The sequence below is a fragment of the Lepidochelys kempii genome, chromosome 10, assembly GCF_965140285.1.
Source record: "Lepidochelys kempii isolate rLepKem1 chromosome 10, rLepKem1.hap1, whole genome shotgun sequence".
NCBI classification, from domain to species: domain Eukaryota; kingdom Metazoa; phylum Chordata; order Testudines; family Cheloniidae; genus Lepidochelys; species Lepidochelys kempii.
In genome coordinates, this window is record NC_136389.1 from 76,910,991 (window position 1) to 76,925,114 (window position 14,124).

At 45.0% G+C, this 14,124-nt stretch overlaps 1 protein-coding gene across 2 annotated transcripts in view; it reads right to left on the minus strand.

Annotated features, from left to right (window-relative positions):
• Nucleotides 1–699: 699 nt before the first annotated feature.
• ADAMTS17 (ADAM metallopeptidase with thrombospondin type 1 motif 17) overlaps nucleotides 700–14,124 on the minus strand; it is a 256,462-nt gene continuing 243,037 nt past the window's right edge. For both annotated transcript variants that reach the window (XM_073304275.2, XM_073304274.2), the window contains 2 exons: nucleotides 5,815–5,992; nucleotides 700–2,400 (listed from right to left, as the gene is read on the minus strand). In XM_073304275.2, the coding sequence (XP_073160376.2) occupies nucleotides 2,249–2,400; nucleotides 5,815–5,992 (330 nt within the window). In that variant the 3' untranslated portion in view covers nucleotides 700–2,248. The remainder of the gene's footprint in view (nucleotides 2,401–5,814; nucleotides 5,993–14,124) is intronic.

A 14,124-nucleotide genomic window follows, 5' to 3' on the forward strand; every position in this document is an offset into this window, starting at 1 on the left:
ATTTGGTCTGAAGTTTAGACATGTGTGAGATAATATCATTTACACAGCACTCTCCAGAGTAACAGCCGTGTTAGTCTGTATTCGCAAAAAGAAAAGGAGTACTTGTGGCACCTTAGAGACTAACCAATTTATTTGAGCATGAGCTTTCGTGAGCTACAGCTCACTTCATCGGATGCATACTGTGGAAAGTGTAGAAGCTCTTTTTATATACACACAAAGCATGAAAAAATACCTCCTCCCACCCCACTCTCCTGCTGGTAATAGCTTATCTAAAGTGATCACTCTCCTTACAATGTGTATGATAATCAAGTTGGGCCATTTCCAGCACAAATCCGACAAGCCGTCAAGAACACCATCCCCGACAATGTCACGGCCAACCTCGTGGCTGAACCCCGCGACTCCGTCCCCACCCACAACCACTCCACACCTGGGGACAATGCACACCCTCAGATCAGCGGCACCGCCATGGGCACCCGCATGGCCCCACAGCATGCCAACACCCCTATGGCTGACCTAGAACAACGCCTCCCCAGCTCCCCGGGATAAGCTATTACCAGCAGGAGAGTGGGGTGGGAAGAGGTATTTTTTCATGCTTTGTGTGTACATAAAAAGATCTTCTACACTTTCCACAGTATGCATCCGATGAAGTGAGCTGTAGCTCACGAAAGCTTATGCTCAAATACATTGGTTAGTCTCTAAGGTACCACAAGTACTCCTTTTCTTCTTACAGCACTCTCCGACTGTCCCGATAAAAGGCACACCAGGTAACAAAGCAAAAGGAGACAAGACTGATGCTATGGCTACACTACACAGCTTTTAGCGACATGGCTGTCTCGCTACAGCTCTGTCGCTAAAAGTCGTGCCGTGCAGCTGCTGTTTGTCAGCTCTCCTGCCGACAAAAGACTTCCACCCCCAACGAATGGCATTTGCGCTGTCAGCAGGAGAGCCTGGCACACTCTTCATACTGGTGCTTGTCCTTGACAAAACTTGCGTCTTTCAGGGTTTTGTTTTGTTTTTTATTAAAACACCTCTGAAAGACAAAAGTTTTGTCGTTCAGTTGCCAGTGTAGACATAGCCTGAGTGTGAAACCCTGGCCCTACTGAAGGCAATAGCAGGTTTGCCATTTTGGTTTCAATTAGCCCAGAATTTCACCCTGAAAGTCTACTAACTGCTCCCTTTCTGTCTCAAAAGGATTTATGATGTATACATCCTAGAGAGGGGAAGATCGGTTTGGTCTCTAAAGTTACCCTTCCTGCAAATGCTGTTCTGATCTCTGTTTCGGGTATGTGCCAACCCTAACTGGTTTCACAATACCCTTAAGAAATAGCATTCTGTCTTATTATCAGATTGAATTCCAAAAATTGGAAAGAGCACGTTAAACAATCCCTCCCCAACAAACCCTATACATTTAAATGATTTCCAGCTACTTCCATCTCACGCAAGTGGTTCTGGCTTAAAATTAACTGTCTGCTCCTGGGTTAATGAGCTTCCATTTCTTTAAACTCATTGAAGAGAATAAGGCATCATAAGAGAAAACATATGTTTTTTTTTAAAAAAAGAGAGAGGGGATATGTTTTCAGACCCAGACAGGAGAAGGAATTCCCAATTAGGTGTTTTTTTTTTTTTTAATTACATTAAATGGAACGTTGGATAAAACTGTCCTGAGCAGAAATTTCAGAGACATCCATCCTCTGCTATCAGTTTTCACAAGCTTTTATAGCAAATCCCCCTTTTAAATTAAGCATTTCATTTGCGTGTGTCCCTCCAAGCCCACCCCACAGCATGCTAACTGTTGGGAATTAAGAGCATCAGATGGAAGCCAAGGTTGAAGCATTAAGTAATGTCTGCACGTTTGCTGAGTTATTTGCCAGAGGCTTTCCCCCACTGAGGTACACATGACTTTAGTCAATTTAATCACGTTGCAACTCTTGTCTTTTTTTTTTTAAATGGTAGCAAGCCATCCAGTGGCTGGTAATAATATATTAAAGTAAAAAGCAGTAATGAAAAATGTAATGATGTCAAAACACAATAAAATTCTACGTGATTGGCTCCTTGAGATGACTCTTTTTTAAGGTGGATGAGTGGATTACTTTGGTACATCCAGTCTGCAGAATTAGTTTCAAGTCTTATTAGGTATGCTTTGGAATCCACCACATTGTAGCAACTCATTAAGTTCCAGTACTCAGACCTACTAGTTCGTGATTTACATAGAAATAGCTGTAATACCCTAAGCAGCAGCACCAGTTCATTAACTCTTCTGCTGCATCTTGTTTGCGTAAAAGTCTCTGCATGTCTGGCAGCAACGTTGATACCATCTCATGTCCTGGCACAGGTTCTTCTCACGGATCACCCTGCAGTACACTGTCCACTGGTCCCCTGTACACTTGTATGTGAGAGCAGCTTCGGACAGAAATGGAAAGAAGAAGCCAGCATGTTAAGGAGAGCATCCCATGTGTGACCAACATAACCCGAGCAGTAAATGAGGGGAGAAATGGCTAATCTTAGTCAACACTGCGATTTGGATGGCATACTTTATGCTCTAAGTAGGGCTGCTGCTGAAAAGCTCAGGGCGACAGGGTGGTAGTGGCTTGTCTGACAAACGCAATGGAAAGAGCGATCATGCAGAAAACTGTTGCAAGGCTGGACAAGCAATAGCTGGGCATATCCTTGTGGGCCTTTAGGAATTCTTACGCTGGATCAGATAATCTGTTAGCGTCCTATTTCTGGCCCTGATTCAACAAAGCGCACACAGCACATGCTTAACTTTAAGCAGGTGAGTAGTCCCCAGGACATCAGTGGGGCTACATGCATGCATAAAGTGAGGTATGTGCTCAGTACTTTTCTGAATGAGGCCCTTTTGACAGTGCCCAGTACTAGATATTGCAGCAAAAGGGAAAAGAAGCCCTGTAATGGAAAATCATGAAGCAGCCTGCTGAGTGTGGTTAGAACATCCTGGGCAGAGGGGGGAAAGACCAATTCAAAAATCAGTGTGTTAAAAGCCAGATTCATAGAAAGTGAAAAACGGGACACTGGAGCCACTTGCTGTCATGACCCACAATTACAGCTGAGGGTGGGGTGCAGCTTTCCTTGTTAGGATAAATATTGCAATATTCTACACTCATGGAGTAAGTGCCCAAGGCCCAGATCCTCAAAGGTACTGAGGCCCCTAATTTCCACTGACATCAGTGGGAGTTAGGTACCTAAATGCCATTGAAGAGCTGGGTTTAAGTGGTTTGGGAGGTTTCAAACATGGTGTAGGCACTTAGGAGCTGTAATCTCATTAAAAACCAATGGGGCTTAGGCTCCTGAATGCCTAAGTCACATTGAAAATGGGACCCAAGTTCCTAAGTCACTTAGGGTCTGTCTACATAGCAATTAAACATCCCTGGCTGGCCCATCTCAGCTGACTTAGGCTCATGAGGCTCTGGCTACCAGTCTGTTTAACTGTGATGTAGACGTTCAGACTTGGGCTGGAACCCAGGCTTTGGTACCCATGAGCGGGGAGGGTCCCAGAGCCCAGGCTCCTGCCCAAGCCTGAACATCTAATATACACCACAATTAAATAGCCCCACAGCCCAAGCCCCACGAGCCTGAGTCAGTTGGCATGGGCCAGCTGCGGGTGTTTAACTGCAGTGTAGAGAGACCAGTAGACACTTCTGAAAATGTTACCTATGGTCAAAAACACTGCAGCCTAAAGCAGTGACAGAGCAGCATTTTATAATGATCATTATTTATTATTTGTATTACTGTAGCTCCTAGGAGTATCAGTCCTGGACCAGGACCACACTGTGATAGGTGATGTACAAACCCAGAACAAAAAGACAGGCCCTGCCCTGAGGTGCTTACAATCTAATTCTGGATGGCTTCTGTAGCGTACGGGAGTATTTTTCTGTACGATTCTTATTAATGAGGCTTATATTGTGGAAAATAGAAACATCTGTTTAAAGATAACCAAATGATAACTTGTTTATCCAGAAGAAGAGCAAACCACTCAATGCTGATAATTGGTGTATATTTTTGTTGATATCAAGTATCATTGTTGCTGGCACCGATAATTCCCCCAAGGCAGGTTTAGAAACATAAGCATCCCAAATTACTTGCAGATTACTTGCAGGGACTTCAACTGCACCACTCTACTAAACACAGCTTTGTGCTAAAATGTGAATTAGAAAAGATTTCTCATCTCATCGGTGGATCAAAGACTTATTCTTCAAATGAAAACCTTCTATGATAAACTGTACATGCTAACATTTCTGGGAAATAGTCTCATATGTTTTTTATGTTTCTAAACAAAAGGATTTAGAAGCATTTTGAAGCTCTTCAGCTGGACCAGTGACACTCGTATTTTAAAAAGCAGTTATTGAAAGTACTATGGATTTTCAGGGAAACAAATTCCAGCTCAGAAGCCTCACGTCTAGTCTTAAGTGTGGTTCTACTCGGAAAAGTGACTTTGTAAAAATGCCTCCCTTTCTGTTAATCAGATCTGCGCTCTGTGTGTATATGCAGAGTCAGATCTACTGACTTCAGAGCCAAAAATAAACAGGACTGCTTCTTACTTCTGTGTGCGCTGTACAGCTGAGAGTGTGCGAGCTGGAGTCCATTCTGGTGTGCCATCAACAGAATTGTTTAAATACTAGCCAGTTACACTGGAGGAAAAGGGAGTGCACTGAGGGCATAATGGAAGGCAACAGTGCTGCACAAGTGTAGTTTATGGTCTAATGTGGCCTGCTGACCTTTTTTACTAGTGATATGTAAGAAGGAAAAAAAACCCAGCTCAGCTGTCAGATCCCAGGTTGAACTTGTGGGGCTTGCTGTTAGAAAATGCATCTTTTACTTGTAAACTTAGCACATGTGACACAGAAAATAACGGAGACAAAAGAGCCATGGAACCCCATGATGGACTATTGACAGAGTCACTTCTGAGTAGAACCACTCTTTAAATACAGAGTTGTGGTATCTCGGCAAATAGACAATTTATCACCAGCAGCCTCAGCTCAGCTGGGCAAACAGAGTAGATCATTAAGGGAGTGAGAGAAAGAAAGAGTTAAAATGGAGACTCTCTCACTCCTTCCTCCCTGCCCAGAAATAAGTGATTTCAGCAAGTCCCATTCTTAAGTCAGCAACTAATCTGTGGAAGGTCCATCTTCCCTCCAAAAAGAACCACCTTTCCAAAAAGCTACAACCTTGGAAAATTCTACCTCCCAAAGTCAAATAATTTTTTTTTTGGACAGGTGAATAAAATATTATTGTATTCATCATCACTTATAGTGAAAGGCAGGTGAGAAGATTCTGTGTTTGGGCTGGATACATTTGCAGGCTTTTCCATTTCAATTCATTCCCCCAATTTTATTAACCAAGCAAAATGCAACCCAAGTCACTAACATTCTCTGCTTACCCCATTTTACCGATCATGTGACAAGATGTTTGAAGCTTGGAATGACGACTGAGTGTAGGTGAATGCCCTCACCCAAAACTCCCAACCCCCTTCTCTCTGACCCGGAGATATGCCTGCCTGCTCCAACTGGTCACTCAGGGAACATGGCTCTAGGAGTTCTGGCTTGGCGGAGGTCTCAGGCAGGGTGGAGCTACGAAGATTAAAGCATCTGTCTACTCTGGAACATTAATTACCCAGAGATTCTGATGGTCTCCACGCTTCTGTCTCTGATGAGCCATCTGGAACCTCGTTTCTGTAACATTCAGCACAAGGACTATGTTTCCCAGATACCTGGGCAGGATATATTTTCTGGCGTTTGATGGCTTCAGGTTGATTATTTAACCTCCCCAAGAATTGTAGCTCTGCATCCACCCACTCACCGAGTCTGGGCGAGGTAATTGTGTTGACATTTATCTTCTCATTGCAGGCCTCTTGGTGACACTGTCTGTAGGCTGCTGGCTTGGATAGGACAGGGCACTCGTTGCCATGGCGGCCGGTGACTTTGTGCATACACTGCACCACACGTGACTGGAGGCCCTTCCCGCAGGTTGAGGAGCACTGGAGAAGAGAGGGACATCTTAGTGCAGCGGTTCTCAACCTATTTACCGTTGTGGGCCGCATATGCAGCCGTCTGTGTGTCGTGTTGGCCACATCCACACAATACATATATAACCTGTAGGACCCTAAGGATGTCACATGGGCTGTAGCTGTGGGTGGATTAGGCCACAGGTTGAGAACCACTGCCTTAGTGAGTCACAGGCCAGCCCCATGGCTTGGAAAGACACACCGACCACAAAATCGGGGACTGGAGTGAAGGGCACAGTGAACCTGCAGCAAAACTCGGCATGAGCGACTCAACAACAGCTGGTATAATGTCCTTCAGCTATCGTATTTGCCCCTGCTGAGTCTCCAGGCAGGCCCGTACCCACTAGACCTGTGTGCAGAGAGGAGCACCTGGCTATGTGGTAAGGTGGAGGGCAGCTGCCTTTGTGGCACCCTTCCTTCCCCCCCTCACTTCCTCCTTGTGTCTCTCTGGGTCCACCTACAAAGCCTCCCATCCTGAGTCAACAGGCTTGGGGTAGTGGCACTCGGTGCTCTAACACAATGGTGTGGACAGCGCTTTGAAGTTGCAGCTCAGGTGCAGAAACCTAGCTGGGGGGTGTGTGTGTGTGTGGGGGGGGGGCTAGCTCCTAACTGCAGTGTAGACATAGCCTAACCTTTTGGAATCTGGGTGAAAGGGCAGGCAGGGAGGGGCAGAAAAGGGACACAGTTCACCCCACCAGCCACTCAAGGGCATACATGGAAAACTTATATTGCCAGAGGCTGCATTAGCTTCTCCATTGCATGGAATCCCACTTTGCTTTCCATGAGGAATCCCCAGAGACCCAGTGGCTCCAATGGAATCCCACTGGCTGAGTTCCTAAGGGTGACCTCTCCACAACACAGAGTCTCGCAAAGTTCCTGCACAGCAGATCAGCAGTCTCGCAGGTGGTATGGCAGTATAAAACAAGAGAGGTGGGCAACTCTAGTACTCAAAGGTCTGTCCCTTTACTCCCACATACAAAGACTATAGGGGAAACAGAGAAGCTGGCGTTTCAGTATACAGGAGGAAACATCAGGTATCCAAGTATTCAGCCTCCTTTATTCCTGCAAGTCCCTCTGGCTCTCGCCTGCCTTCCAGGGAGCAATTGGAAATTGCTCTCCGTTAGCTTGGCTTTTATTTGCCAGAAGGCCAGATCCGTTTATGCGCTTTCTTTGTTGTCATACAATTGGAGTCCCCGCCCCTTTCCTTCTGCCCCACGCTCGTGATTTACAATGTCCTACTTGTAAGTGGCTCAACTTTAATAAAGGGAACGCAGCGAGCAGAGTGCAACACCCCAGCTGGAGTTAATAAAAGAACCTTGCATTTAAAATAAAGAAACAATGAGTTGCAAGACTTTGGCAGGGTGCCTATGTCTGCTAATGCCACACACAAACCAAAAGGAGGAGGGAGGTATCCGAGATGATGTTGGGCTGATATGGCAAAGAGCGTGTTGATTCCTCTCTGGCTTTCCTGAGCCTTATTGGGGTAGCACAGCTATCCCTGGCCAAGAACCGCCAGTCTCAGGGTGATGATCCTTACTGATTAAACCCAACATTTAAGAAGATCAGAAAGATACACTTCAGGTGGGATGAAGATGGATACAGAGATTGGCTGACAGATAAGACGGAAGTACCATCAAAAACCAAACCATTGCTTTAAGCCACAACCTAGAACAGGGGCAGTGCCTACTGCCTGCTGCAGAAGAGCCGAGCCATGGGTCTTGCCCTCCCTGTGTTGCTAGAAATCTCAGGTGTTTCTGCTCAGAGAATACACAGCGAAAAGAGTGTGGCTTGGTCCCCGCATAGGAATGCGAAGAGGTTTTTGAGGGAAGGCTCCTTGCACTCTTTCCCTTCCTTGCTGACCAATGAAGGGCTAGATGCCACCTGGCTTCAAATTATCAGAGCCATGGAAAATAGGGATGGTGAAACAGTTCTTCTGAATTGCTCTGCACTCAGGTATCACAGTGATGTAAAATCCTTAACTTTATTTCCAGGAAAGAGTAGGTCTGGGGTGGGGCTTTCCCCAGCATCCTCTGTGGTGAAGGCTGATATGAAGAATCTTTTAGATTTGTGTCGATGTCCTTATAGTCTTTAATTGCTCCCTTTGGTGGCCCAGCGGAAGCACCGCTTCTCATAGAGGTTTCCTGCTTCTGATATAATCACTGAATTCCTTGTTACTTGTTTTTATGCTGCAAGTTATATTTGCTCTTCAAATTCCATATTAGCCTTCTCACTTCCTCCTAATGTACTGCCTGCCATATTTCACACTCCTATTTACTGACTTCACTATGGCTGGATTTTCTGAAGGATCTCTGTTCGGCTTGAATAACCTCTTGGCCTTTACTATTTATTCCTTGCCTTCCTAGTCCCTTTGTGTTCCAAGGAATGCATGGCTTCTGAGACTCTATTCTTGCTTCCTGAAAGTAGCATCCATGCCACATGTAAGATGGATAAAGACAGATGGACGGGGGAGTACGAGGAAACAGTGAGACAAATGTAAGATGGCCACTATCTCCCGATGGCTCCCCCATAGTTACTTTTTGTACCACCTCCTGCATGTTACTTAGGACTAAGTAAAGACTAGCCCCTCCCCGCCTTGGGGGCTCTGCAACTAGTTCATAGAATCTCAGGGGTGGAAGGGACCCCAGGAGGTATCTAGTCCAACCCCCTGCTCAAAGCAGGACCCATCCCCACCTAAATCATCCCAGCCAGGGCTTGGTCAAGCCTGACCTTAAAAACCTCTAAGGAAGGAGATTCCACCACCTCCCTCGGGAACCCAGTGCCTCACCACTCTCCTAGTGAAAAAGTTTTTCCTAATATCCAATCTAAACCTCCCCCACTGCAACTTGAGACCATTACTCCTCGTTCTGTCATCTGCTACCATTGAGAACAGTCTAGATCCATCCTCTTTGGAACCCCCTTTCAGGTAGCTGAAAGCAGCTATCAAATTCCCCCTCATTCTTCTCTTCTGCAGACTAAACAATCCCAGCTCCCTCAGCCTCTCCTCATAACTCATGTGCACCAGCCCCCTAATCATTTTGGTTGCCCTCCGGTGGACTCTTTCCAATTTATCCACATCTGAGTTGTTTCAACAAGGAACCATTTAAGGTATCAGACTGTGGCCCACTGTAACATTTGACCAGTTTATATGCACGGAGTTGATGTCTCAAATGGCAAAGGTTTCATTAGATTTGGTTGCCACTTTGATCTCTCCCAACATTTTCATCACATTCTCCTGATGTGGAGGCTGGAAGTATAACGTTACTGGCTTATTTGCATTCGTAGAGCTTGGAAAATTAAAATCCAGTGCCGATTCAACTGGATGATCCTTTCCACTCACCTAATGAAATACAACAATAATCCATAGGACATGGGTAGCTTTACAAACATTAAAATTAATTCTCACAACACACCTGCGAGGTAAGTGAATAGTGTATCTCCCTTGGACAGATGTTGAGGCGGAGATACATAAAAGATTAAAATGACTTAGCCAAAGCCACAGAGTTCTGTGTCAGGAGAAGAACATGGAAGCTCCATGGCTCTCAGTCCTGCGTCTCTCTCCATGAGAGTCCTTTTTTTTTTTGGCTTGCTATATTTTTTAATATTCCTACCAAAAATGGATTTTTCATATAAAGTGTGTTAATATTTTCAGTCACTGAGTTACAAATGTTCATGAGCGTGTGTGTTTCTGTCTGAAGCTGTTAGCCAGCAAGGAGGGCAGGCCATGAAACTTTTTCCACAGACATTGCCAACTCTACTCCTTAGACAAATAACAGCAGAGTTTTTGCCCTAAGCAGTTTGATTCCTTCTCTTGGGAGACTGGGATCATCACCTATGCTATGCAATTAGTCTTCCACAGCCAGGAAGACAGATTTTAACATCTTTCTTGAACTTTTCAGGCTTGGCAGCTAAAGTAGGGTTGGACATCTGGCTTATTGTAAGAAGAAATTTTCAACTCTATACTTGGATAGTGTCTTTACAAAGGAATTTCAGTAGGAAATAGGAATAGATACAAATTACATAAAAGTGGGGGGGATTTCTTACTCACGCTGTACCGTATTCAGAAGAGATGACATTGATAAAAATAGCAGGGAAATAAAACACAAAGTGAAGCCTCCCATAAATACTCCTGGCTCCTCCTCTGCTTCTGGGTAAGTATACCCATTGCCACAGCACCTCTGCCCCTCTCCCATGCTGGGGGAGCAGGTAAGTATACACATGACTGGAGCAATTCTGTGGGCCAGACTCGCTGCAGGTTCTGCCAGCACAGACCCTGGTACAGGGCCCCCAGGGAGGTAAAGTCTACACGGGGCATGGCAAGTTCCAGTGGAGGAAGGCGGCTGCAACCTCCTCTCCAATGGGAGATTCACAGGCAACCAATGCAGCAAAACTCACTCCAGAGAAGGGTATGGCCTGAGCTGGTGGGGGTGTACTGAGTCAGCTCTTCTTCTAATGCAGCTTCACCTGGTGCAGCTCCATTGTGCATGCTGCTTTCCCACTGTGCCAGAGGAGAGCAGCAGTGGAAAGACTCTCTGCCCTGCCCCATGAAAGCCATGTTATTAGCAAAACAATTTGTACCTGTAGGACATCTTCTTGAGGACCGCAGGGCTTTACAAACACTGATTAAGCCTCACAAGATGCCCAGGTGTCTACATGGATGTGGAAACTGAGGCTTAAAGGAGGTGAAATGATTTGCAAAACTTGCTGCATCAGTGGCAGAGCCAGGTACAGAACCCAGATCTCCAGAGTCTGTCCTTTAACTACTACTAGACCGTGCTTCTCCTTTAGAATGCCCTTGTTCCAATATCGAGAAAAAACCGGGACAGAATACCTTACGCATTCATCCAGACGTATATACAGCCCCCTTGTGGATGACAAATGCTTCTGATGTCACTGGTAGAGGCTTTGCCTCAAAAAGGTACTTCTTCAAACAGAAGGTCATGGCTTTCCAGCTCATCCAATTTTGCCAACCCACTGAGCTAGTTGGCAATGTTTTTAAGGGACCGGCCTGTTCCCGAATGAGATAATTCAAGATGACATCAGTGATGGTGACCAGCTTGAAAGCAAGTCACATTCATTAGTTACCACCCATGCCCTTGGCCTCTGGTGTTTAAAGGTATCTGCTTCTTTCCAGTTCTGCTGAAAGTTACTGGAGCCAAGGGGTCACATTTTACCAAATATGCCTGTACAATTTATGAATTTTACATGAGATTATTAATGCTCTGTATGTAAACTTTACCAAGCTGCAAAATCCATTTTGAATGACAAGCCCCTTTGCCTTCTCTGTTGTCTGTTTGCCTTCATGTTGGGTTGAAATTCCAATGCCTGGCAGCAAAAGAACAACAAAGGAGGGTCATTGACAAGTGTTCTCTCACTGACATGGAACGGCTCTCAATAGACAGCCTCCCAAGCAGAAAAACTGGTTTATTAGGGGAGAGGTTACCTAGCAACAGAGTAATCTGGTAGGGGGGTCTCTAGTAACCTGAGGAGGTTGATCAGTAGGTTACCTGATATTTTTCTTCAGCCATGTTTTTCCAGCTCAAGCAGTCTGATGAGTGACTGAGAGGAGGTATTTGACTGTCTGCTTCTTCCCAATTCTGCTAATATTACTGGAGCCAAGGTATAACATGGTGGTGTCTCTAATATCTTATATCTTGACTCCAGAGTTCAAACACTTAAGGATTTTAAGAAAGGGTGGAAGTATTTTTTTCCCCTGGCTGTTCTTATTTCCTGCATGTGTAAAAGTCAGAAGGAAAATGAGGCAAGTTCCTGGAAGGGAATTTGTGCTGATTGACAAAGGCCTTGTAGGCTCTGTGCTCCCTGGATTTCAACAGGCCACAATGTGGGGGGTTGAGGGTGAGGTGATGAGAGTTGTTGCTTCAGTCCCTAGTGTCAGGCTTATAATGAACATTGCTAATTTAAACTTTTCAGCTTCACAGCAACTCAGCAGCAAGCACGTTCATAAACTTCAGGGCAACTTCCACGGCTGTATAATTAACTATGCACTGAAGAATGAAATGTCTGTCTTTCTACGGATAAGATCTAATTGCCCAAAGCATCTTGTAAGCGATTTCTCAATATTTCATAGGGGAAAAAAAAAAAACAGAAAACCTATCTGGTCTTGTTAGCAGCAATCTTTCATTTGAAGACTTTTGTCAAGTGACTGATTTGTTTAATTTAATCAAGAAAAAATGTCTGCTCCTCTGACTCAGTAAACTGAGTTGGAAGAAACAATAAATTATAACAGAAAATGCTCATGGCAGATGCAACAGTACCTCATAACTTTAAGAGAGGCACAATTTTTTCCAATTGCCTAGAGCTGTGCTTTCAAACTGAAGCCTGGATGACCTAAAGAATAAGACAGGACCAGCACTTCCAGAGGGTCTCAATGCATAAATAAACTAGACTTCCCCATTCTGAAGAGCCCCATTATCTGCAGAGTTCAGAGGCTGAAAGAGGCCAGGTTTAAATCCATGATTATTCTGGAGAAGTAACAGTGCCGCAAAATGCTGTGCGTTATGGCACACAGCAACACAGAAATGTGATTGGTTTAATTTGATCTACCTGTAAGTTTTAAGGACAGATGTAGAGACCAGGATGTGGGCAAGCAGGCCTAGTTATCAAAGCCAGGGTCGGAAGCCAGGAACCAAGGACAGGGTCAGGATAGCGCCAAGAATCAGAGTCAAGAGTTGAGTCAAAGAGTGAGCTGGAATCAGTATCAGGAGTCACATCGAGGGTCAGGACTGGAGTCAGAGTCAGAGAGTCATGCCAAGGGTCAAAGTGGAATCAGGAACCAAGCATAAGTCAGAGTCAGATAGCAGGGCCAAAGGTCAAGCCAGAGGCAGGGTCCAGTACCAGCAGTACATCAGTTCACTCAGGTGCTCAGACAAGTTCCTTTGCCTTCTGGCTTAAGTACTGCATCCAGGTCAATCAGTGGGGCTGGGTGTCTGTTCCAATCAAGAGCTTTGTGAGTGGAGCCTGTGGTGGGCCAGAGTTCTGCTAAATCCCTCCCTTGCTGGTTCTGGAGCACTGTGAGGTGGTGGCTGTGGTCTGGGCACTGCCTGAGGACCCAGGGGCCTGGGTTTGAGACCCGTAATCCCTCACAACAAGACCCTACAAGAAATGGCTGCAAACTTTGTGCTGGGTAATAGAAGCCGAACTGTGAAATGTACATGGGCCGACTAGCCTATATGGTTCCATATTCCAGCATGCTTAGCTCTCCTTACAGAGATGTGTTCGCATTCAGGCCAGGCCCCCAGCTGATATAAACAGGCATTGCTCCACAAGTTTCCCTATCTGTAGGACTTTAATGGAGCTATGCCGATTTACACCAGCTAAGAATATGGCCCTCATTTTTAAAGAATTTCTTGGGAGCTTGGGCTAGTCTGAACACTCTCTTTAGTTATGTATCTATTAATTAATGGTGCTTAACTGCTATTTACAAACAACTGAGAATTTAAGCTGAAGATTCTGCTGGGTGTATTTAAATTTAGCAAGATACTGTTTATCTTCGCCCTCTATGTACCACAGATATTCCCCCCGCTCCGAGTCGCCACTGGATGGAGAGCGGCTCAGCTCAGACAACACTGAAAAAGCGCTGGTCAACCCTTGCACTGCCCTCCTTGTAAACACAGTGAGACCAGTGACCAGACGCTTTGATGCTAACTGGTCGTCAAAGTGCTCTGGAAAATTGTTTCCTTAATTTCTCTTTGGACATCATAAATCCTGAAAGGCTGTTAGAAAGAATGCAAAATTATAGGGAGCTGCCAACAGATGTTTCTACAGGAGATATCTGTATGTGTAACATCTGTCTGACTAGCACAAAGATATGCTGATTATCATGGGGTTTCAATCTGCATAATTACCCTCAGGCTGGGCACCATGAGTGATAAATGGTGAATTACTTGCTGCACGTACCTCTTATTGGAAAAATAATCCTGAATTCTTTACCAGAATGTCAGGGGAACTCAAGAATTAGAACAGAATGTCAATGATTAACAAGCTCTGCCTCTTACACCTTTTTTTTTTTTAATCCCCCAACATATTTTTGTTTTTAAAGCTAAAATAGTTGTGACGAAATTCCCTATGAAATCCATGGACTCTGGTGG